Below are 26,071 nucleotides of genomic sequence, written 5' to 3' on the forward strand. Positions count from 1 at the left end.
AGCTCCACCTAGTTTCTTACTATAATAGCTCCACCTAGTTTCTCACTATAATAGCTCCACCTAGTTTCTTACTATAATAGCTCCAATCAGTTTCCTACCATAATAGCTCCACCTAGTTTCTTACTATAATAGCTCCACCTAGTTTCTCACTATAATAGCTCCACCTAGTTTCTTACTATAATAGCTCTAATCAGTTTCCTACCATAATAGCTCCACCTAGTTTCTTACTATAATAGCTCCACCTAGTTTCTCACTATAATAGCTCCACCTAGTTTCTTACTATAATAGCTCCAATCAGTTTCCTACCATAATAGCTCCACCTAGTTTCTTACTATAATAGCTCCACCTAGTTTCTCACTATAATAGCTCCACCTAGTTTCCTACTATAATAGCTCCACCTAGTTTCTTACTATAATAGCTCCACCTAGTTTCTCACTATAATAGCTCCACCTAGTTTCTCACTATAATAGCTCCACCTAGTTTCTTACTATAATAGCTCCACCTAGTTTCTCACTATAATAGCTCCAATTAGTTTCTCACTATAATAGCTCCACCTAGTTTCTCACTATAATAGCTCCACCTAGTTTCTCACTATAATAGCTCCACCTAGTTTCTCACTATAATAGCTCCACCTAGTTTCTCACTATAATAGCTCCACCTAGTTTCTCACTATAATAGCTCCACCTAGTTTCTCACTATAATAGCTCCAATTAGTTTCCTACCATAATAGCTCCACCTAGTTTCTTACTATAATAGCTCCACCTAGTTTCTCACTATAATAGCTCCACCTAGTTTCCTACTATAATAGCTCCACCTAGTTTCTTACTATAATAGCTCCACCTAGTTTCCTACTATAATAGCTCCACCTAGTTTCCTACTATAATAGCTCCACCTAGTTTCCTACTATAATAGCTCCACCTAGTTTCCTACTATAATAGCTCCACCTAGTTTCCTACTATAATAGCTCCACCTAGTTTCTCACTATAATAGCTCCACCTAGTTTCCTACTATAATAGCTCCACCTAGTTTCTCACTATAATAGCTCCACCTAGTTTCCTACTATAATAGCTCCACCTAGTTTCTCACTATAATAGCTCCACCTAGTTTCCTACTATAATAGCTCCACCTAGTTTCTCACTATAATAGCTCCACCTAGTTTCTTACTATAATAGCTCCAATCAGTTTCCTACCATAATAGCTCCACCTAGTTTCTTACTATAATAGCTCCACCTAGTTTCTCACTATAATAGCTCCACCTAGTTTCCTACTATAATAGCTCCACCTAGTTTCTTACTATAATAGCTCCACCTAGTTTCTCACTATAATAGCTCCACCTAGTTTCTCACTATAATAGCTCCACCTAGTTTCTTACTATAATAGCTCCACCTAGTTTCTCACTATAATAGCTCCAATTAGTTTCTCACTATAATAGCTCCACCTAGTTTCTCACTATAATAGCTCCACCTAGTTTCTCACTATAATAGCTCCACCTAGTTTCTCACTATAATAGCTCCACCTAGTTTCTTACTATAATAGCTCCACCTAGTTTCTTACTATAATAGCTCCACCTAGTTTCTCACTATAATAGCTCCACCTAGTTTCTTACTATAATAGCTCCAATTAGTTTCTTACTATAATAGCTCCACCTAGTTTCTTACTATAATAGCTCCACCTAGTTTCTTACTATAATAGCTCCACCTAGTTTCTCACTATAATAGCTCCAATTAGTTTCTCACTATAATAGCTCCACCTAGTTTCTCACTATAATAGCTCCAATTAGTTTCCTACCATAATAGCTCCACCTAGTTTCTTACTATAATAGCTCCACCTAGTTTCTCACTATAATAGCTCCACCTAGTTTCCTACTATAATAGCTCCACCTAGTTTCTTACTATAATAGCTCCACCTAGTTTCCTACTATAATAGCTCCACCTAGTTTCCTACTATAATAGCTCCACCTAGTTTCCTACTATAATAGCTCCACCTAGTTTCCTACTATAATAGCTCCACCTAGTTTCCTACTATAATAGCTCCACCTAGTTTCTCACTATAATAGCTCCACCTAGTTTCCTACTATAATAGCTCCACCTAGTTTCTCACTATAATAGCTCCACCTAGTTTCCTACTATAATAGCTCCACCTAGTTTCTCACTATAATAGCTCCACCTAGTTTCCTACTATAATAGCTCCACCTAGTTTCTCACTATAATAGCTCCACCTAGTTTCTTACTATAATAGCTCCAATCAGTTTCCTACCATAATAGCTCCACCTAGTTTCTTACTATAATAGCTCCACCTAGTTTCTCACTATAATAGCTCCACCTAGTTTCTCACTATAATAGCTCCACCTAGTTTCCTACTATAATAGCTCCACCTAGTTTCTTACTATAATAGCTCCACCTAGTTTCTCACTATAATAGCTCCACCTAGTTTCTCACTATAATAGCTCCACCTAGTTTCTTACTATAATAGCTCCACCTAGTTTCTCACTATAATAGCTCCAATTAGTTTCTCACTATAATAGCTCCACCTAGTTTCTCACTATAATAGCTCCACCTAGATTCTCACTATAATAGCTCCACCTAGTTTCTCACTATAATAGCTCCACCTAGTTTCTCACTATAATAGCTCCACCTAGTTTCTCACTATAATAGCTCCACCTAGTTTCTTACTATAATAGCTCCAATCAGTTTCCTACCATAATAGCTCCACCTAGTTTCTTACTATAATAGCTCCACCTAGTTTCTCACTATAATAGCTCCACCTAGTTTCTTACTATAATAGCTCCAATCAGTTTCCTACCATAATAGCTCCACCTAGTTTCTTACTATAATAGCTCCACCTAGTTTCTCACTATAATAGCTCCACCTAGTTTCTCACTATAATAGCTCCAATTAGTTTCCTACCATAATAGCTCCACCTAGTTTCTTACTATAATAGCTCCACCTAGTTTCTCACTATAATAGCTCCACCTAGTTTCCTACTATAATAGCTCCACCTAGTTTCTTACTATAATAGCTCCACCTAGTTTCCTACTATAATAGCTCCACCTAGTTTCCTACTATAATAGCTCCACCTAGTTTCCTACTATAATAGCTCCACCTAGTTTCCTACTATAATAGCTCCACCTAGTTTCCTACTATAATAGCTCCACCTAGTTTCTCACTATAATAGCTCCACCTAGTTTCCTACTATAATAGCTCCACCTAGTTTCCTACTATAATAGCTCCACCTAGTTTCTTACTATAATAGCTCCACCTAGTTTCCTACTATAATAGCTCCACCTAGTTTCTTACTATAATAGCTCCACCTAGTTTCCTACTATAATAGCTCCACCTAATAGTTTCTTACTATAATAGCTCCACCTAGTTTCCTACTATAATAGCTCCACCTAGTTTCTTACTATAATAGCTCCACCTAGTTTCTTACTATAATAGCTCCACCTAGTTTCCTACTATAATAGCTCCACCTAGTTTCCTACTATACTAGCTCCACCTAGTTTCTTACTATAATAGCTCCACCTAGTTTCCTACTATAATAGCTCCACCTAGTTTCTTACTATAATAGCTCCACCTAGTTTCTTACTATAATAGCTCCACCTAGTTTCCTACTATAATAGCTCCACCTAGTTTCTTACTATAATAGCTCCACCTAGTTTCCTACTATAATAGCTCCACCTAGTTTCTTACTATAATAGCTCCACCTAGTTTCCTACTATAATAGCTCCACCTAGTTTCTTACTATAATAGCTCCACCTAGTTTCCTACTATAATAGCTCCACCTAGTTTCTTACTATAATAGCTCCACCTAGTTTCCTACTATAATAGCTCCACCTAGTTTCTTACTATAATAGCTCCACCTAGTTTCCTACTATAATAGCTCCACCTAGTTTCTTACTATAATAGCTCCACCTAGTTTCCTACTATAATAGCTCCACCTAGTTTCTTACTATAATAGCTCCACCTAGTTTCCTACTATAATAGCTCCACCTAGTTTCTTACTATAATAGCTCCACCTAGTTTCCTACTATAATAGCTCCACCTAGTTTCCTACTATAATAGCTCCACCTAGTTTCTTACTATAATAGCTCCACCTAGTTTCCTACTATAATAGCTCCACCTAGTTTCCTACTATAATAGCTCCACCTAGTTTCTTACTATAATAGCTCCACCTAGTTTCCTACTATAATAGCTCCACCTAGTTTCCTACTATAATAGCTCCACCTAGTTTCTTACTATAATAGCTCCACCTAGTTTCTTACTATAATAGCTCCAATTAGTTTCTTACTATAATAGCTCCACCTAGTTTCCTACTATAATAGCTCCACCTAGTTTCTTACTATAATAGCTCCACCTAGTTTCTTACTATAATAGCTCCACCTAGTTTCCTACTATAATAGCTCCACCTAGTTTCCTACTATAATAGCTCCACCTAGTTTCTTACTATAATAGCTCCACCTAGTTTCCTACTATAATAGCTCCACCTAGTTTCCTACTATAATAGCTCCACCTAGTTTCTTACTATAATAGCTCCACCTAGTTTCCTACTATAATAGCTCCACCTAGTTTCTTACTATAATAGCTCCACCTAGTTTCTTACTATAATAGCTCCACCTAGTTTCCTACTATAATAGCTCCACCTAGTTTCTTACTATAATAGCTCCACCTAGTTTCTTACTATAATAGCTCCACCTAGTTTCCTACTATAATAGCTCCACCTAGTTTCCTACTATAATAGCTCCACCTAGTTTCTTACTATAATAGCTCCACCTAGTTTCTCACTATAATAGCTCCACCTAGTTTCTTACTATAATAGCTCCACCTAGTTTCTTACTATAATAGCTCCACCTAGTTTCCTACTATAATAGCTCCACCTAGTTTCTCACTATAATAGCTCCACCTAGTTTCTTACTATAATAGCTCCACCTAGTTTCCTACTATAATAGCTCCACCTAGTTTCTCACTATAATAGCTCCACCTAGTTTCTCACTATAATAGCTCCACCTAGTTTCCTACTATAATAGCTCCACCTAGTTTCCTACTATAATAGCTCCACCTAGTTTCCTACTATAATAGCTCCACCTAGTTTCTCACTATAATAGCTCCACCTAGTTTCCTACTATAATAGCTCCACCTAGTTTCTCACTATAATAGCTCCACCTAGTTTCTCACTATAATAGCTCCACCTAGTTTCTTACTATAATAGCTCCACCTAGTTTCCTACTATAATAGCTCCACCTAGTTTCCTACTATAATAGCTCCACCTAGTTTCTTACTATAATAGCTCCACCTAGTTTCCTACTATAATAGCTCCACCTAGTTTCCTACTATAATAGCTCCACCTAGTTTCTTACTATAATAGCTCCACCTAGTTTCCTACTATAATAGCTCCACCTAGTTTCCTACTATAATAGCTCCACCTAGTTTCTTACTATAATAGCTCCACCTAGTTTCTTACTATAATAGCTCCACCTTAGTTTCTTACTATAATAGCTCCACCTAGTTTCCTACTATAATAGCTCCACCTAGTTTCTTACTATAATAGCTCCACCTAGTTTCTTACTATAATAGCTCCACCTAGTTTCCTACTATAATAGCTCCACCTAGTTTCCTACTATAATAGCTCCACCTAGTTTCTTACTATAATAGCTCCACCTAGTTTCCTACTATAATAGCTCCACCTAGTTTCCTACTATAATAGCTCCACCTAGTTTCTTACTATAATAGCTCCACCTAGTTTCCTACTATAATAGCTCCACCTAGTTTCTTACTATAATAGCTCCACCTAGTTTCTTACTATAATAGCTCCACCTAGTTTCCTACTATAATAGCTCCACCTAGTTTCTTACTATAATAGCTCCACCTAGTTTCTTACTATAATAGCTCCACCTAGTTTCCTACTATAATAGCTCCACCTAGTTTCCTACTATAATAGCTCCACCTAGTTTCTTACTATAATAGCTCCACCTAGTTTCTCACTATAATAGCTCCACCTAGTTTCTTACTATAATAGCTCCACCTAGTTTCTTACTATAATAGCTCCACCTAGTTTCCTACTATAATAGCTCCACCTAGTTTCTCACTATAATAGCTCCACCTAGTTTCTTACTATAATAGCTCCACCTAGTTTCCTACTATAATAGCTCCACCTAGTTTCTCACTATAATAGCTCCACCTAGTTTCTCACTATAATAGCTCCACCTAGTTTCCTACTATAATAGCTCCACCTAGTTTCCTACTATAATAGCTCCACCTAGTTTCCTACTATAATAGCTCCACCTAGTTTCTCACTATAATAGCTCCACCTAGTTTCCTACTATAATAGCTCCACCTAGTTTCTCACTATAATAGCTCCACCTAGTTTCTCACTATAATAGCTCCACCTAGTTTCTTACTATAATAGCTCCACCTAGTTTCTTACTATAATAGCTCCACCTAGTTTCCTACTATAATAGCTCCACCTAGTTTCTCACTATAATAGCTCCACCTAGTTTCTTACTATAATAGCTCCACCTAGTTTCCTACTATAATAGCTCCACCTAGTTTCTCACTATAATAGCTCCACCTAGTTTCTCACTATAATAGCTCCACCTAGTTTCCTACTATAATAGCTCCACCTAGTTTCCTACTATAATAGCTCCACCTAGTTTCCTACTATAATAGCTCCACCTAGTTTCCTACTATAATAGCTCCACCTAGTTTCCTACTATAATAGCTCCACCTAGTTTCTCACTATAATAGCTCCACCTAGTTTCTCACTATAATAGCTCCACCTAGTTTCCTACTATAATAGCTCCACCTAGTTTCCTACTATAATAGCTCCACCTAGTTTCCTACTATAATAGCTCCACCTAGTTTCCTACTATAATAGCTCCACCTAGTTTCCTACTATAATAGCTCCACCTAGTTTCCTACTATAATAGCTCCACCTAGTTTCCTACTATAATAGCTCCACCTAGTTTCTTACTATAATAGCTCCACCTAGTTTCCTACTATAATAGCTCCACCTAGTTTCCTACTATAATAGCTCCACCTAGTTTCCTACTATAATAGCTCCACCTAGTTTCCTACTATAATAGCTCCACCTAGTTTCCTACTATAATAGCTCCACCTAGTTTCCTACTATAATAGCTCCACCTAGTTTCCTACTATAATAGCTCCACCTAGTTTCCTACTATAATAGCTCCACCTAGTTTCCTACTATAATAGCTCCACCTAGTTTCCTACTATAATAGCTCCACCTAGTTTCCTACTATAATAGCTCCACCTAGTTTCCTACTATAATAGCTCCACCTAGTTTCCTACTATAATAGCTCCACCTAGTTTCCTACTATAATAGCTCCACCTAGTTTCCTACTATAATAGCTCCACCTAGTTTCCTACTATAATAGCTCCACCTAGTTTCCTACTATAATAGCTCCACCTAGTTTCCTACTATAATAGCTCCACCTAGTTTCCTACTATAATAGCTCCACCTAGTTTCCTACTATAATAGCTCCACCTAGTTTCCTACTATAATAGCTCCACCTAGTTTCCTACTATAATAGCTCCACCTAGTTTCCTACTATAATAGCTCCACCTAGTTTCCTACTATAATAGCTCCACCTAGTTTCCTACTATAATAGCTCCACCTAGTTTCCTACTATAATAGCTCCACCTAGTTTCCTACTATAATAGCTCCACCTAGTTTCCTACTATAATAGCTCCACCTAGTTTCCTACTATAATAGCTCCACCTAGTTTCCTACTATAATAGCTCCACCTAGTTTCCTACTATAATAGCTCCACCTAGTTTCCTACTATAATAGCTCCACCTAGTTTCCTACTATAATAGCTCCACCTAGTTTCCTACCATAATAGCTCCACCTAGTTTCCTACCATAATAGCTCCACCTAGTTTCCTACTATAATAGCTCCACCTAGTTTCCTACCATAATAGCTCCACCTAGTTTCCTACCATAATAGCTCCACCTAGTTTCCTACTATAATAGCTCCACCTAGTTTCCTACCATAATAGCTCCACCTAGTTTCCTACCATAATAGCTCCACCTAGTTTCCTACCATAATAGCTCCACCTAGTTTCCTACTATAATAGCTCCACCTAGTTTCCTACCATAATAGCTCCACCTAGTTTCCTACCATAATAGCTCCACCTAGTTTCCTACTATAATAGCTCCACCTAGTTTCTTACTATAATAGCTCCACCTAGTTTCTTACTATAATAGCTCCACCTAGTTTCTTACTATAATAGCTCCACCTAGTTTCTTACTATAATAGCTCCACCTAGTTTCTTACTATAATAGCTCCACCTAGTTTCCTACTATAATAGCTCCACCTAGTTTCTCACTATAATAGCTCCACCTAGTTTCTTACTATAATAGCTCCACCTAGTTTCTTACTATAATAGCTCCACCTAGTTTCTTACTATAATAGCTCCACCTAGTTTCCTACTATAATAGCTCCACCTAGTTTCCTACTATAATAGCTCCACCTAGTTTCTCACTATAATAGCTCCACCTAGTTTCTTACTATAATAGCTCCACCTAGTTTCTTACTATAATAGCTCCACCTAGTTTCTTACTATAATAGCTCCACCTAGTTTCTTACTATAATAGCTCCACCTAGTTTCTTACTATAATAGCTCCACCTAGTTTCTTACTATAATAGCTCCACCTAGTTTCTTACTATAATAGCTCCACCTAGTTTCTCACTATAATAGCTCCACCTAGTTTCTTACTATAATAGCTCCACCTAGTTTCCTACTATAATAGCTCCACCTAGTTTCTTACTATAATAGCTCCACCTAGTTTCCTACTATAATAGCTCCACCTAGTTTCTCACTATAATAGCTCCACCTAGTTTCTTACTATAATAGCTCCACCTAGTTTCCTACTATAATAGCTCCACCTAGTTTCTTACTATAATAGCTCCACCTAGTTTCCTACTATAATAGCTCCACCTAGTTTCCTACTATAATAGCTCCACCTAGTTTCCTACTATAATAGCTCCACCTAGTTTCCTACTATAATAGCTCCACCTAGTTTCTTACTATAATAGCTCCACCTAGTTTCCTACTATAATAGCTCCACCTAGTTTCCTACTATAATAGCTCCACCTAGTTTCCTACTATAATAGCTCCACCTAGTTTCCTACTATAATAGCTCCACCTAGTTTCCTACTATAATAGCTCCACCTAGTTTCCTACTATAATAGCTCCACCTAGTTTCCTACTATAATAGCTCCACCTAGTTTCCTACTATAATAGCTCCACCTAGTTTCCTACTATAATAGCTCCACCTAGTTTCCTACTATAATAGCTCCACCTAGTTTCCTACTATAATAGCTCCACCTAGTTTCCTACTATAATAGCTCCACCTAGTTTCCTACTATAATAGCTCCACCTAGTTTCCTACTATAATAGCTCCACCTAGTTTCCTACTATAATAGCTCCACCTAGTTTCCTACTATAATAGCTCCACCTAGTTTCCTACTATAATAGCTCCACCTAGTTTCCTACTATAATAGCTCCACCTAGTTTCCTACTATAATAGCTCCACCTAGTTTCCTACTATAATAGCTCCACCTAGTTTCCTACTATAATAGCTCCACCTAGTTTCCTACTATAATAGCTCCACCTAGTTTCCTACTATAATAGCTCCACCTAGTTTCCTACTATAATAGCTCCACCTAGTTTCCTACTATAATAGCTCCACCTAGTTTCCTACTATAATAGCTCCACCTAGTTTCTACTATAATAGCTCCACCTAGTTTCCTACTATAATAGCTCCACCTAGTTTCCTACTATAATAGCTCCACCTAGTTTCCTACTATAATAGCTCCACCTAGTTTCCTACTATAATAGCTCCACCTAGTTTCCTACCATAATAGCTCCACCTAGTTTCCTACCATAATAGCTCCACCTAGTTTCCTACTATAATAGCTCCACCTAGTTTCCTACTATAATAGCTCCACCTAGTTTCCTACCATAATAGCTCCACCTAGTTTCCTACTATAATAGCTCCACCTAGTTTCCTACTATAATAGCTCCACCTAGTTTCTACTATAATAGCTCCACCTAGTTTCCTACTATAATAGCTCCACCTAGTTTCCTACTATAATAGCTCCACCTAGTTTCTTACTATAATAGCTCCACCTAGTTTCTTACTATAATAGCTCCACCTAGTTTCTTACTATAATAGCTCCACCTAGTTTCTTACTATAATAGCTCCACCTAGTTTCCTACTATAATAGCTCCACCTAGTTTCTCACTATAATAGCTCCACCTAGTTTCTTACTATAATAGCTCCACCTAGTTTCTTACTATAATAGCTCCACCTAGTTTCTTACTATAATAGCTCCACCTAGTTTCTTACTATAATAGCTCCACCTAGTTTCCTACTATAATAGCTCCACCTAGTTTCTCACTATAATAGCTCCACCTAGTTTCTTACTATAATAGCTCCACCTAGTTTCTTACTATAATAGCTCCACCTAGTTTCTTACTATAATAGCTCCACCTAGTTTCTTACTATAATAGCTCCACCTAGTTTCTTACTATAATAGCTCCACCTAGTTTCTTACTATAATAGCTCCACCTAGTTTCCTACTATAATAGCTCCACCTAGTTTCTCACTATAATAGCTCCACCTAGTTTCTTACTATAATAGCTCCACCTAGTTTCCTACTATAATAGCTCCACCTAGTTTCTTACTATAATAGCTCCACCTAGTTTCTTACTATAATAGCTCCACCTAGTTTCCTACTATAATAGCTCCACCTAGTTTCCTACTATAATAGCTCCACCTAGTTTCTTACTATAATAGCTCCACCTAGTTTCCTACTATAATAGCTCCACCTAGTTTCTCACTATAATAGCTCCACCTAGTTTCTTACTATAATAGCTCCACCTAGTTTCTTACTATAATAGCTCCACCTAGTTTCTTACTATAATAGCTCCACCTAGTTTCCTACTATAATAGCTCCACCTAGTTTCCTACTATAATAGCTCCACCTAGTTTCTCACTATAATAGCTCCACCTAGTTTCTTACTATAATAGCTCCACCTAGTTTCTTACTATAATAGCTCCACCTAGTTTCTTACTATAATAGCTCCACCTAGTTTCTTACTATAATAGCTCCACCTAGTTTCTTACTATAATAGCTCCACCTAGTTTCTTACTATAATAGCTCCACCTAGTTTCTCACTATAATAGCTCCACCTAGTTTCTCACTATAATAGCTCCACCTAGTTTCTTACTATAATAGCTCCACCTAGTTTCTTACTATAATAGCTCCACCTAGTTTCTTACTATAATAGCTCCACCTAGTTTCCTACTATAATAGCTCCACCTAGTTTCCTACTATAATAGCTCCACCTAGTTTCCTACTATAATAGCTCCACCTAGTTTCCTACTATAATAGCTCCACCTAGTTTCCTACTATAATAGCTCCACCTAGTTTCCTACTATAATAGCTCCACCTAGTTTCCTACTATAATAGCTCCACCTAGTTTCCTACTATAATAGCTCCACCTAGTTTCCTACTATTAATCTCACTATCACACCCTGATCAGTTTCACCTGTCCTTGTTATTGTCTCCACCCCCCTCCAGGTGTCACTCGTTATCCCTGGTGTATATATCCCTGTGTTTCCTGTCTCTCTGTACCAGTGTATTTATCCCTGTGTTTCCTGTCTCTCTGTACCAGTGTATTTATCCCTGTGTTTCATGTCTCTCTGTACCAGTGTATTTATCCCTGTGTTTCCTGTCTCTCTGTACCAGTGTATTTATCCCTGTGTTTCATGTCTCTCTGTACCAGTGTATATATCCCTGTGTTTCCTGTCTCTCTGTGCCAGTTCGTCTTGCATGTTCCACGTCAACCAGCGTGTTTTTCCCCGTGATCCTGCCTTTTCTATTCTCTTTTATTAGTTCTCCCGGTGTTGACCCTTGCCTGTTTTCTGGACTCTGTACACGCCGGCCTGGCCAGTCTGCCTGCCCTGACCTCAAGCCTGCCTGCCCTGACCTCAAGCCTGCCTGCCCTGACCTCAAGCCTGCCTGCCCTGACCTCAAGCCTGCTTGCCACTCTGTACCTCCTGGACTCTGAACTTGTTTTGACCTTTGGCCTGTCCAAGACCATTTTCTTGCCTACCCCTTTTGGATGTATTAAATATCAAAGACTCAAACCATCTTCCTCCCGTGTCTGCATCTGGGTCTCGCCTTGTGCCCTTATACTCACTTGCCCAGTCCTATCAGATCTATAACGGGAGGGAAGTGAATGATGGCACGGGGAGGGAACATCTTGGAATGAAACACACCCATGTTGCTACCCCAGACGTACCATGAATAAAGACTGTCCTACAACCGAGTGATCATAATACCCCAGACCTACCTTGAATAAAGACTGTCCTACAACCGAGTGATCATAATACCCCAGACCTACCTTGGGGCGGCAGCGTAGCCTAGTAGTTAGAGTGTTGGACTAGTAACCGGAAGGTTGTGAGTTCAAACCCCCGAGCTGACAAGGTACAAATCTGTCGTTCTGCCCCTGAACAGGCAGTTAACCCACTGTTCCCAGGCTGTCATTGAAAATAAGAATGTGTTCTTAACTGACTTGCCTCATTAAATAAAAAATAAAAAAAAAAAATAAAGACTGTCCTACAACTAAGTGATCATCATAATAAATCATGGTATTATGGATGAATTACTTTAATACATACATCCATTGAACTGTAGCATCGCACTTTTCAATGATTGATGTTTTTTTTTTAGGGGTCTGTGTTAGTGCATTCGCACACACAGACACGCTTTCCAGAACATGTTATTCTATTTATTAAGTTATTCAGAGAATACAATCATATGCTTTGTGAGTTTTGTATGTAGCCTACATGATTTATGCAGTTGTCTACTCAATTTAGTGTTAATATACTGTATGTTATACAGTATTATAGAATAGATAACTACAGAGGTAATGTCTGATGTTTTCTTCCAAGCCTATCTAGGAATGGTAAAATTATCTTCACTGCTGCGGTACATTCACATTCACATACTGTACCAGACTATTCAACGTCCCTTTTCTGATCACAAGTGGAATTGATGTGTTTTTAGGACAAACACAAGTATCCCAGGTTCCGACCTCGTAACATTTGTCAGTTTTCCAGGCAAAATCGTTTCCACCTAAGTATTAATTTATCCTGTCAGATCTCGCAGTGCAATTAGTGGGCCCAGCCGTATGTCTTAGATAAGACGGCAGCAGTGCTCTAGTGGTCACAGAGGCTCGACGTTGCATCCTGTTCATTAAGAGCTGTAGATAAGAGGATTAGCAATTACAATTGGGACATGGTATGCGTCCAAAATGGCACCCTATTACTTTTGACCAAGGCTCTGCACTATATAGGGAAGAGGGTGCCATTTTATTTTAAACCTTTATTTAACTAGGCAAGTCAGTTAAGAACAAATTCTTATTTACAATGACGGCCTACCCTGGCCACCCCAAACAACGCTGGGCCAATTGTGTGCCGCCCTATGGGACTCCCAATCACACCTGGATGTGATTCAGCCTGGATTACTGTGCACTATATAGGCTCCCGAGTGGCACAGCTGTCTACGGCGATGCACTGCATCGCAGTTCAAGAGGCGTCACTACAGTCCCTGGTTCAAATCCAGGCTGTATCACATCCAGCTGTGATTGGGAGTCTCGTACACACATGCTGGTGGTGCGCACAATTGGCCCAGTGTCGACCGGGGTAGGCCATCTTTGTAAATAAGAATTTTTTCTTAACTGACTTGCCTAGTTGAATAAAGGTTTAAAATAAAATGACACCCTCTTCCCTATATAGTGCAGAGCCTTGGTCAAAAGGTAAAACATAATTACTGTGCACTATATAGGGAAGAGGGAGCCATTTGGGAAACAACCGCCTTCCAAGTGTGCATAGACTTTCTATTATTTCAGATTTGGGGTTCTTCTTTTGGGTTCATTCTTTTAAAAACTAAAAGTAGTATGATTTGTTACTTTAAATGCAGGTAGTTGAAGCTTTAATACACACACACACACACACACACACACACACACACACACACACACACACACACACACACACACACACACACACACACACACACACACACACACACACACACACACACACACACACACACAAATCACAACCCCAACTTTGAAACACACGTTTATCCCTGTGTAAAAACGGCCCAGGAGAAGAGAAAATGGTATTGATCTTTTTTTAAGACTGCAAGCCTGCTAATGGGCCGGGAGTTTCATGACATCATTAATGACATCATCAAAGTGAGTCTGTAAAAGGGTGTATATTGTGTTGATTAACTCCCGGCCATTACACTATAGTGAGTTATACAAGACACAATGCTGACTTAGGTCCAGTCTGGACACTGGCCTGGCATTAATACACACACTTACGCACGCACACACACACACACACACTGGGCCCAACCATCACCTGACGTCTCAAGTCACGTTGATGTCTGGGTATGGTGCACTCTCAGCTCTGCTCCACTTTGCTCCGCCTACAGGAAGGAAGCAAGCAGACAGCTTCATCAGCCAAACAGAACAAAGAGTTTCACTGGGCAGGAGGATGACAACATTGTTCTGTCTGCCCACCTGCCTGCTGAAGTCTAACTCTCTGAGGTGATGTATAGTACTGTATGTATGAGTGGGCCAGGACTGCCTGTTATCTGAGGTGATGTTTGGTACTGTAAGCCAGGACTGCCTGTTATCTGAGGTGATGTTTGGTACTGTAAGCCAGGACTGCCTGTATGTTGCAAAGAAAATTTCCCTATATTTGCCTCATTTATTAATTCATTCATAATTTATTCCCCATACTCTTTCATTTCTGACTTCTCTCTGTCTCTCTCTCTCTCTCTCTCTCTCTCTCTCTCTCTCTCTCTCTCTCTCTCTCTCTCTCTCTCTCTCTCTCTCTCTCTCTCTCTCTCTCTCTCTCTCTCTCTCTCTCTCTCTCTCTCTCTCTCTCTCTCTCTCTCTCTCTCTCTCTCTCTCTCTGCATACGTACCATGAATCTATGATACTTTCCGCGTGGTTAGCCAACCAATAAATCCTGTTGTTTTTGTGAAAATGAACACAGTGATTTTATTTCAGCACGCTGTTTCAGCATTGAGTCTTGTTCCAGACAGGCCACTGCAAGAGAGAGAAAGTACCTGTTTGTTAATAAACAACACTCAGTCCTCAATCCTCTCTATCTTTCTCTATCTCTCTCTCGCTGTGCCATTTATTGGATTAATAAAAGTATATACAGTATACAATGTTTTCCCAACCAAGATTATATTTCAGCTGCCAGATGTTCAGTGTTGAGTCATGTCCAGCCCGGTGATCAAATAAAGCTGACCAAGCAAGCTGAACTGACTGTTTGTTAACAAACAATTATCTCCTCCCTAATCCTCTCTGCCACTCTCTCTTTCTCCTTCCCCCTCTCTCCATCAGAGCCATTTCTCTCTGTCCCTCTATCTTTCTCTCTCTCAAATTCAAAAATGTATTCAAATTCTCATTTAAAAGGCTTTAAAGGCATGAATAACAAGGTCAATGTTGGGAGCAACTCAATATTAGGAAGGTGTTCCTAATGTTTGGTGTACTCAGTATATATATATATATGTATGTATATATATATGTATATAAACAAATAAAACAAAATAAATATCTAATACCAAATGTTTATAATAGTCAACATTTCATATGTATTAAAACAATGTTTAAAAAATATGGAACAAAATAAATAATAAATAATAATGTAAATGATCGGTGGTATTTATATTGTCTATATACTATAATTATAGTACACAGAGAAAATAGTACATTTTATGTTTCCTCCCCATTGTGGTAAATGAAACCGATGGCAGGCAGCCATGCAGGCTGATCAAGTGCCTTTAAAAGTGCTATTCAAAGAACAAGTCAATCATTCAGAATTACCTCATGAGATGTTTGTCAAATATGTGTATCCGTGTGTATGTTTACCATTTTAAAATGGGATTTCTTTACCTCTCAATACAGTACAGATACTAGAGATACAATAATATTAACATTTTAACCTGTTGTACCTGTTTGAAGGTTAATTGGGGTGGCAGGGTAGCCTAGTGTTTAGAGTGTTGGCCTAGTAACTGAAAGGTTGCAAGTTCAAATCCCCGAGCTGAAAAGGTACAAATCTCTCATTCTGCCCCTGAACAGGCAGTTAACCCACTGTTCCTAGGCCGTCATTGAAATTAAAGAATTTGTTCTTAACTGACTTGCCTAGTTAAATAAAGGTAAAATAAAAAATATCCCAGTCAGTTCAGGTCAACACCTGGCATGCCTGGTGCCAATTGTAAAGGTCCAGACTCCAGAGAGAGACATATTAGTATACAGAAAGGTTTTGGTTGCTTTCATTTTGAGAGACTGCTTTTATGTAGAATGTAAAATGTAGAACGATGTAACGATCTATACCACAATAAGGGTTGGTTGTAATTGAAATTAAACACCAGAGGTCGTCGTTGTTAAAATAATCACTCCGCTACTCCTCTCTTCTCGCGATAGTTCCGTTCCACTATCCGGCGACGGAGATACCCAGAAGAGATGGCGGCCAGAGGTAGTTTTCAATCAGCTTCAACGGGAGGTGGTGGCGGGGGAATGGGACCCGGACCCCCGGTACAAGGTGGAGGACCAGGCATGGGACCTGGAACTCCTGGAGGAAGGATGGGACCCTCATCGGGCGCACAGAACCACCTCTATCGTTCTCCGATGCCCGGGCCTGGATACCCGGTGAGCCACGACTTAACGGCTAACGTTAGCTAGCTGCAAGCTAGAACAAAGCCTTTGTCAAAGCGGTAGCTAGCCTATGCTAACAGTATCTAGTTAGCGACGTGGGCCCTTACTCGTAAAGACCCCCTTAATTTACTGAATTGTCGTTGTTGGTTGATTGTTTTTGTGGCTTTTCCCAGTGGCATGGTTATGCATAATTAGTTAGCTAACTACACTGTCGACGACCACCTAGTATGATGAGCTGTTCGGTCTGCAAGTCGTACAGTAGCTAGCTAGCTAGCCCATTTGCTAGTTGTTTGGCGCTTGTTTGCTTGCTAGCTACACAGATGACATTAAGCTTGTAAAGTTACGTTAGTGTGAATGAAAAGTGGATGGTGTGTGGGTCTCTACCGCACCTGCTGTCTCGTCCTCTGCTCTGTGTCGGCTATGAAAAGCGAACTGACATTTTTACTCCTGAGGTGACCTGTTGCACCCTTGAATAACCACGGATTCATATTTCGTAGCTTAAAGTAACCGAAAGATCGCAGGTTCGAATCCCCGAGCTGCCTCGGTGACAAAATGTCGATGTGCCCTTGAGCAAGACACTTCATCCTAATTGCTCCTGTAAATCACTCTGGATAAAAGCGTCTGCAAAATGACTTAAATGTAATGAAGGTCTAAACATCTTGGAAGAACGATCTGGTCTTAACCATGGACTCTTCTTTTCAGTAGCGGTGCGTGGCCAAGCCAGTGAAACAGCCATATTACAACGATAATTGCAATGTTTGCTCATTTGTTCATACGCCACCGTGACATTACATTTACATTACATTTACATTATTTAGCAGACGCTCTTATCCAGAGCGACTTACAAATTGGTGCATTCACCTTATGACATCCAGTGGAACAGCCACTTTACAATAGTGCATCTAAATCTTTTAAGGGGGGTGAGAAGGATTACTTATCCTATCCTAGGTATTCCTTAAAGAGGTGGGGTTTCAGGTGTCTCCGGAAGGTGGTGATTGACTCCGCTGTCCTGGTGTCGTGAGGGAGTTTGTTCCACCATTGGGGAGCCAGAGCAATTATTATAAATTACAATAAGGCAGTGACAACAAGTCACACAGCGGTGGCGGAATAAATTCAACTACACACAAGTTTGTTTCATCACAAAAAACTGGAGAGCAACATCTGTCCTGTGAAGTCCACAAAGCAAATATTGCATGTTTGGCCAGGTCATGTAACTGTTACAAGTTAATGTTTTACTAAACAACTGCTGATTTAGAACCACAGAGTTTCCGCAAGTCAGCACAAAGACGACGAGAGTATCGCCTCATTTATTCCAATACTCTGTTATTCCAGCACCATTTCAACTTAAACATTCGCATCAAATCAACAAGGCTATATATGCTTCGTTTAATACACTGAAAACAAATTTAAAGATACCAGAGACAATTTAGTCCAATTAATGTTACTAAATATCATGTGGCTGTCCATGGTACTGATTTCGGTCTGGGTGCCCAAGTAAAACAACATTTTTGGGGATTCACCCTACTTGTAGACTAGTTGAATGACAATGCTGTTCTCAACTCTTTCATGTTGGCAAAGCGGTCTACGGCTCCGACAGCTTTTAGTTGTTTTCATAGGCTACCTAGCTAAAATACTTGCTAGCCTAACTTCCTGACATGGGCAACAATGAACCAGCTAAGTTGGCGACAGTGAGTCCTTTCATCTTTCCCATCCAAAGGCAATCTATGCAGCTGGTTATACGTTCGTATCCCCTGTGGACCGGTTCTTACATAAAACAGTCTCCATTCAGGCTGAAAATGCATCGATTTCCTCCTTAACCCAATTTTTTTTTTTTTTACGCTGACAAAATGGAAATTATGCGAAATTTCTTTATGAAACGATATTCTCCACCGTGCTAGAGGGGCTAAATGCTAGTCCCAGATGTTGTGTGTTGTAATGTCAGGAAGTAGCATTAGCCACCATAGCATGGTGGGAAATGGTGCTTCATAAAGAAAGTAAGCATATTTCCCCACCTACTTGCCATTATATCGGGTTAATTAGGAAATGGACGCCTTTTCAGCCTGAATGGAGGATGTTTTATCTACGAACAGGTCCACGGGGGATACAAGTGTATAGCCGGCTGCATATATTCTCTTTGGAGGGTAAGATCTTTCGATGACGCTGGAGGGAATGGCTGCCGTCTTATCGGCTCTTAACCAAACATGCTATTTTGTTTGTCTTTTCGCGTTGTTCGTGACTTGTTTTGTACGTAATGTTGCTGCTACCATCTCTTATGACCAAAAAGAGCTTCTGGATATCAGAACTGGGATTACTCACCTCAAACTGTCGCGAGAGGTATACTACAGACACCAGACCAGGCCGAGATCCCTGTGATTAGCTGGAAAAGGAAACGGGTTTCGCGGAAAGAGATCAGGATGCCTTTTGAGGATCAGGTGACCAGTGGCTAATCTGCCCTTCCGTTCTGCTAGCTAATGTTCAATCGCTGGAAAATAAATGGGACGAACTGAAAGCATGTATATCCTACCAATGGGACATAATAACAATCTTATGTTTAACTGAGTAATATAATATAATAATAATATATATGCCATTTAGCAGACACTTTTATCCAAAGCGACTTACAGTCATGTGTGCATACATTCTACGTATGGGTGGTCCCGGGGATCGAACCCACTACCCTGGCGTTACAAGCGCCATGCTCTAACAACTGAGCTACAGAAGGACCACTTCTGAGTCGTGGCTGAACGATGACATGAAGAACATACAGCTGTCAGGTTATACACTCTATCGGCAGAACAGCAGCCTCTGGTAAGACACTGGGGCCTATGCATTTATGTAAACCGCTGGTGCACGATATCTAAGGAAGTCTCGAGGTTTTGCTCGTCTGAGGTAGAGTATCTCATGATAAGCTGTAGACCACACTAACTACCTAGAGAGTTTCTGTATTTTTCATTTTACTACCACAGACTGACCTCTGGCACTAAAACCGCACTCGATGAGCTCTATTCCGCCATGAGCAAACATGAAAACACAAATCCAGAGGCGGCGCTCCTAGTGGCCAGTGACTTTAATGCAGGGAATCCGTTTTAATTTCTATCAGCATGTTAAATGTGCAACCAGAGGGGGAAAAAAATTCTAGACCACCTTTACTCCACACACAGAGATGTGTACAAAGCTCTTCCTCGCCCTCCATTTGGCAAATCTGACCATAACTCTATCCTCCCTATTCCTGTTTACAAATGCAACATTAAAGCAGGAAGCACCAGTCACTCGGTCTATAAAAAAGTGGTCAGGTGAAGCAGATGCAAAACTACAGGACTGTTTTGCAGCACAGACTGGAATATGTTCCGGGATTCGTCCGATGGCATTGAGGAATATACCACATCGGTCACTGGCTTTATCAATAAGTGCATTGAGGACATCGTCCCCACAGTTACTGTACGTATATACCCCAACCAGAAGCCATGGATTACAGGCAACATCCACACTGAGCTAAAGGGTAAAGCTGCCACTTTCAAGGTACGGGACTCTAACCCGGAAGCTTATAAGAAATCCCTCTATGCCCTCCGACGAATCATCAAACAGGCAAAGCGTCAATACAGGACTAAGATCGAATAGTACTACACCGGCTCCGACGCTCGTCAGATGTGGCAGGGCTTGCAAACTATTACAGACTACAAAGGGAAGCACAGCCGAGAGCTGCCCAGTGACACGAGCTAAATAACTTCTATGCCCTCTTCGAGGATAGTAACACTGAAACATGCATGAGAGCATCAGCTGTTCCAGACGACTGTTTGATCACTCTCTCTGCAGCCGATGTAGGACCTTTAAACAGGTCTACATTCACAAGGCCGCTGGGCCAGACGGATTACCAGGACGTGTACTCCGAGCATGCGCTGGCCAACTGGCAAGTGTCTTCACTGACATTTTCAACCTCTCCCTGTCTGAGTCTGTAATAACATGTTTCAAGCAGACCACCATAGTTCCTGTGCCCAAGAACATTAAGCTAACCTGCCTAAATGACTACCGACCTGTAGCACTCACGTCTGTAGCCATGAAATGCTTTGAAAGGCTGGTCATGGCTCACATCAATACCATTATCCCAGAAACCCTAGACCCACTCCAATTTACATACCGCACCAACAGATCCACAGATGGTGCAATCTATATTGCACTCCACACTGCCCTTTCCCACCTGGACAAAAGGAACACCTATGTGAGAATGCTATTCATTGACTACAGCTCAGCATTCAACACCATAGTGCCCTCAAAGCTCATCACTAAGCTAAGGATCCTGGGACTAAACACCTCCCTCTGCAACTGGATCCTGGATTTCCGGAGGGCCGTCCCAAGGTGGTAAGGGAAGGTAACAACACATCCGCCACACTGATTCTCAACACGGGAGCTCCCCAGGGGTGTGTGCTCAGTCCCCTCCTGTACTCCCTGTTCACTCATGACTGCACGTCCAGACACGACTCCAACAACATTAAGTTTGCTGATGATCACCGACAATGATGAGACTGCCTATAGGGAGGAGGTCCAAGACCTGCCTGTGTGGTACAAGGACAACAACCTCTCCCTCAATGTTATCAAGACAAAGGAGATTATTGTGGACTACAGGAAAAGGAGGACCGAGCACGCCCCCATTCTCATCGATGGGGCTGTAGTGGAGCAGGTTTTAGAGCTTCAAGTTCCTTGGCGTCCACAACAAACTATCGTGGTCCAAACACGCCAAGACAGTTGTGAAGAGGGCATGACAAAACCTGTTGCCCCTCAGGAGACTGAAAATAAGTTCCATGGGTCCTCAGAGCCTCAAAATATTTTACAGCTGCACCGTCGAGAGCATCCTGACGGGTTGCATCACTGCCTGGTATGGCAACTGCTCGGCCTCCGACTGCGAGGCACTACAGAGGGTAGTGAGTACGACCGAGAACATCACCGGGGCCAATCTTCCTGCCATCCAGGACCTCTATGCCAGGTGGTGTCAGGGGAAGGCCTAAAAATTGTCAAAGACTCCAGCCACCCTAGTCATAGACTGTTCTCCCTGCTCTCCCAGCGGTACCGGAGCGCCAAGTCTAGGTCCCAGAGGCTTCTAAACAGCTTCTACCCCCCCATCATTGCCCCCTGTATATAGACTCCACATTGACTCTGTACCGTAATACCCTGTATATAGCCTCCACATTGACTCTGTACCGTAATACCCTGTATATAGCCCCACTATTGTTATTTACTTCTGCTCTTTAATTATTTGTTATTCTTACCTCTTTCTTTTTTTAAAGGTATTTTCTCAGCAACAATGTTGATTAAGGGCTTATATATAAGTAAGCATTTCACCTGTTGTATTCGGCGCATGTAAGTTCTAGTCTTCTGCCCCATATATATATATATATATATATACACATACACATATACACACTAGTTAGGGAGTCCTTCCCCAAAGTCACAATGGAAATGTCTACACATTTTTAAACAGTTAAAAAAAGGTAACCTTTGTGTACCTTTGGGGGAAAGGTCTGTTATATAGTTGGCAGCACAGTATGTCACAGCTTGCCACAGGGGGGAGGAAACATTAAAATGTACTATTTTCTCTGTGTACTATAATTATAGTATATAGACAATATAAATACCACCGATCATTTACATTGTTTTATTATTTATTTTGTTCCATATTTTTTTTGAACATTTATTAAAACAATATGAGATAATATATGCCATTTAGCAGACGCTTTTATCCAAAGCGACTTACAGTCATGTGTGCATACATTCTACGTATGGGTGGTCCCGGGGATCGAACCCACTACCCTGGCGTTACAAGCGCCATGCTCTACCAACTGAGCTACAGAAGGACCACAATGTTGACCATTATAAACATTTTGTATTAGATATTTATTTGTTTATATATATATATATACACACACACTGAGTACACCAAACATTAGGAACACCTTCCTAATATTAAGTTGCTCCCATCACTTATCCCCTCGGAACAACCTTAATTCATCAAATGTTTGCCTCATGAGGTAATCCAATCATGCATACGCCACCATCTTATCTATTTCTTACTTTCTCTCATTGGTTTAGACGTGTGGCTGTGACACACTGAGTGTGACTCAGATATATCATTGATTGCTTTGCACCTGTCTCAATGAGAGAAGATGAGAAGTAGACAAAATGGCGGCCGTGTACATCGTTGGATTACCTCATGGGGCAAAACGGTGACTTCCAAATCGAGTATTTTTAAGAAAGTATCGGCAAGAAAAGGTTGGTCGGAAAAAAATAATCTCCCGCTACGGCTATACAGCTGTTTGATATCAATGGTTATCACAGCTAATGATGCTATGGCTATACAGCTGTTTGATATCAATGGTTATCACAGCTAATGATGCAAAACCGTTTGAAATAGAATCTCCCGCTACGGCTATACAGCTGTTTGATATCAATGGTTATCACAGCTAATGATGCAAAAACGTTTGGAATAGAATCTCCTGCTACGGCTATACAGCTGTTTGATATCAATGGTTATCACAGCTAATGATGCTACGGCTATACAGCTGTTTGATATCAATGGTTATCACAGCTAATGATGCTATGGCTATACAGCTGTTTGATATCAATGGTTATCACAGCTAATGATGCAAAACCGTTTGATGCCATTGGCTACAGTTGCAGATGAGAGGGGGTCATTCTGGCAGAGCAAAAATGTGTTTGGTGCTTTAGTAACGTAAAAAAAAAACAGAAGTACTGCTAGCTAAACGTTTGGGGTGGGGGGGGGTGTCAGTATGTGGTCATTGAATTTGACACGGTGTACACACACATTTTGTTGTTGTGTTGTTATCACAACAATTCAACTGGAAAAACATTTCTCAGTGAAAGGATGTTCTAATCTTCTCTCGTGGCCTTGACTACGTGGAACACAAACGCCAACCTCCCTGACGGTAGCATCCTTCATAGTCACTCAGCCACACATTCTGTTAGCCTTAGAAGCACTCCCCAATTGTTCTGTAGAAGACCAAGGTTGCACAGAGATGTGGTGAATTGAGTGAAAAATGATTTATAGAAATTTTAATGGATTTTTTTTGTTGCATTCTTCAGTCGCCTCGCACACAGTAATGGCCACGTTTACAAATGTGTGGGCAGTTTATTAGTGAAAAGATACATCCCACTTGGATTTGTCTTCGTATGTTAACTCCGATCTCCTTCTACCTTGGAACACAATGGGCAAGAGGTTTTCAAACAAAATGGCATTGGCAATAAAGAAATAATTAGAAGCCAGCTTTTCAGTGGCTAGCTCTCTTCCAGCTATCCTTTTCAGTGGCTAGCTCTCTTCCAGCTATCCTTTTCAGTGGCTAGCTCTCTTCCAGCTATCCTTTTCAGTGGCTAGCTCTCTTCCAGATATCCTTTTCAGTGGCTAGCTCTCTTCCAGCTATCCTTTTCAGTGGCTAGCTCTCTTCCAGCTATCCTTTTCAGTGGCTAGCTCTCTTCCAGCTATCCTTTTCAGTGGCTAGCTCTCTTCCAGCTATCCTTTTCAGTGGCTGAAGCTCTCTTCCAGCTCTTTTCAGTGGCAGCTATCCTTTTCAGTGGCTAGCTCTCTTCCAGCTATCCTTTTCAGTGGCCTTTTCAGCTCTCTTCCAGCTATCCTTTTCAGTGGCTAGCTCTCTTCCAGCTATCCTTTTCAGTGGCTAGCTCTCTTCCAGCTATCCTTTTCAGTGGCTAGCTCTCTTCCAGCTATCCTTTTCAGTGGCTAGCTCTCTTCCAGCTATCCTTTTCAGTGGCTAGCTCTCTTCCAGCTATCCTTTTCAGTGGCTAGCTCTCTTCCAGCTATCCTTTTCAGTGGCTAGCTCTCTTCCAGCTATCCTTTTCAGTGGCTAGCTCTCTTCCAGCTATCCTTTTCAGTGGCTAGCTCTCTTCCAGCTATCCTTTTCAGTGGCTAGCTCTCTTCCAGATATCCTTTTCAGTGGCTAGCTCTCTTCCAGCTATCCTTTTCAGTGGCTAGCTCTCTTCCAGATATCCTTTTCAGTGGCTAGCTCTCTTCTAGATATCCTATAAAAAAAATGTAAATTAATTTACAAACCTCTGCTTTAGAACTTGTTCTATCTACGTGACTCATTTAAATCACTATGGTGACGAATGTGAGAATACGTTCTCTGCTGTGGATAAAAACTAAAGAATAAATAGAAGAGGCCAGATGGCAGCTTTTCAGCAGAGGCTGCAGGCAGGGCGCAGAGGCTGCAGGCAGGGTCATGAGATTCCAAACACACTGAACCTGGATTTGTCAAATAAGAAATGCATTGTTCCATTTGAAAATGTTTTGTTACGTCATTGCATAATGAACACGACCCAGGTGTGGTGTGATCTGCAGACAGTGTGCGGCTGTAGCTTGCCTAACAGGAGAGAACAGGAGAGGGTAGCTTCAGCGTTGATGACAGCCGAACACGGCACTCCCCTTGAAGGCTGTCGGAGAGGGAGAGAGAGAGGGGTGTGTCTCTGGCTTTAGCCTCGCTGATCTGTTTTTATTCTTCAGCCTGCTACTGTCGCTACAACTTCTAGAAGCACTCATGCATTCAGAAACACGAAGTCGCCTGTTTGAGTTCCTAGCACATGGATTGGTGAGTGATGTGGAGGGTGTTTTTTATTGTGCACCTGCAAGTCGTGCCTGTTTCCGTAACCATTGCTTGGTATGATTTTTAAGGGTGAATTTGGTATAATATTTACAGGTTATAAATTCATCTATACCCATATATATATATTTATTTATTTTATTTTATTTTATTAGGAAGTATGTGCATTGTATGGGGTACTACATGCATTTGATTTATTTTAAAAAACTTTGATGCAAATTGCACATTTTTAGGATGGTGAGTGGCCTTTATTCAATACAAGGTTGTTTTTAATTAAATCTGTTGTGTTGGCTAGTGCCGATGTTTGTTGTCCTTCAATGATGGTTTAGTTGACTTCCGATCCATAACAAAGCACTCCTGCCTGTATTTCAACACATGGGTTTTATCCACTTGTTGCTGCTTACCAATGTCCTCTATTTATTAGTCTTATAGTTATTCATAAATCACGGCGATTTTTAATCTCATTTTCACGCCTTTGAACCATCCTCTATCCAGAGAATCAGTAGAGTCCTGACCTTGGTGATAGGGGTGGCAGGTAGGCTAGCGGTCAGAGAGGCAGGTAGCCTAGCGGTCAGAGAGGCAGGTAGCCTAGCGGTCAGAGAGGCAGGTAGCCTAGCGGTCAGAGAGGCAGGTAGCCTAGCGGTCAGAGAGGCAGGTAGCATAGCGGTCAGAGAGGCAG

At 40.6% G+C, this 26,071-nt stretch overlaps 1 protein-coding gene across 2 annotated transcripts in view; it reads left to right on the forward strand.

The window, feature by feature from the left end:
* The first annotated feature begins 16,540 nt into the window (after window positions 1-16,540).
* Window positions 16,541-26,071, forward strand: part of LOC124003328 (SWI/SNF-related matrix-associated actin-dependent regulator of chromatin subfamily D member 1) — a 35,781-nt gene continuing 26,250 nt past the window's right edge. The window contains exon 1 of one of the 2 annotated variants that reach the window (XM_046311482.1): window positions 16,541-16,768. In XM_046311482.1, coding sequence (XP_046167438.1) covers window positions 16,583-16,768 — 186 coding nt within the window. In that variant the 5' untranslated portion in view covers window positions 16,541-16,582. The remainder of the gene's footprint in view (window positions 16,769-26,071) is intronic. The other variant, XM_046311481.1, reaches the window with a different exon arrangement.

Source organism: Oncorhynchus gorbuscha, linkage group LG18, assembly GCF_021184085.1.
Source record: "Oncorhynchus gorbuscha isolate QuinsamMale2020 ecotype Even-year linkage group LG18, OgorEven_v1.0, whole genome shotgun sequence".
In the NCBI taxonomy this organism is placed as follows: Eukaryota; Metazoa; Chordata; class Actinopteri; order Salmoniformes; family Salmonidae; genus Oncorhynchus; species Oncorhynchus gorbuscha.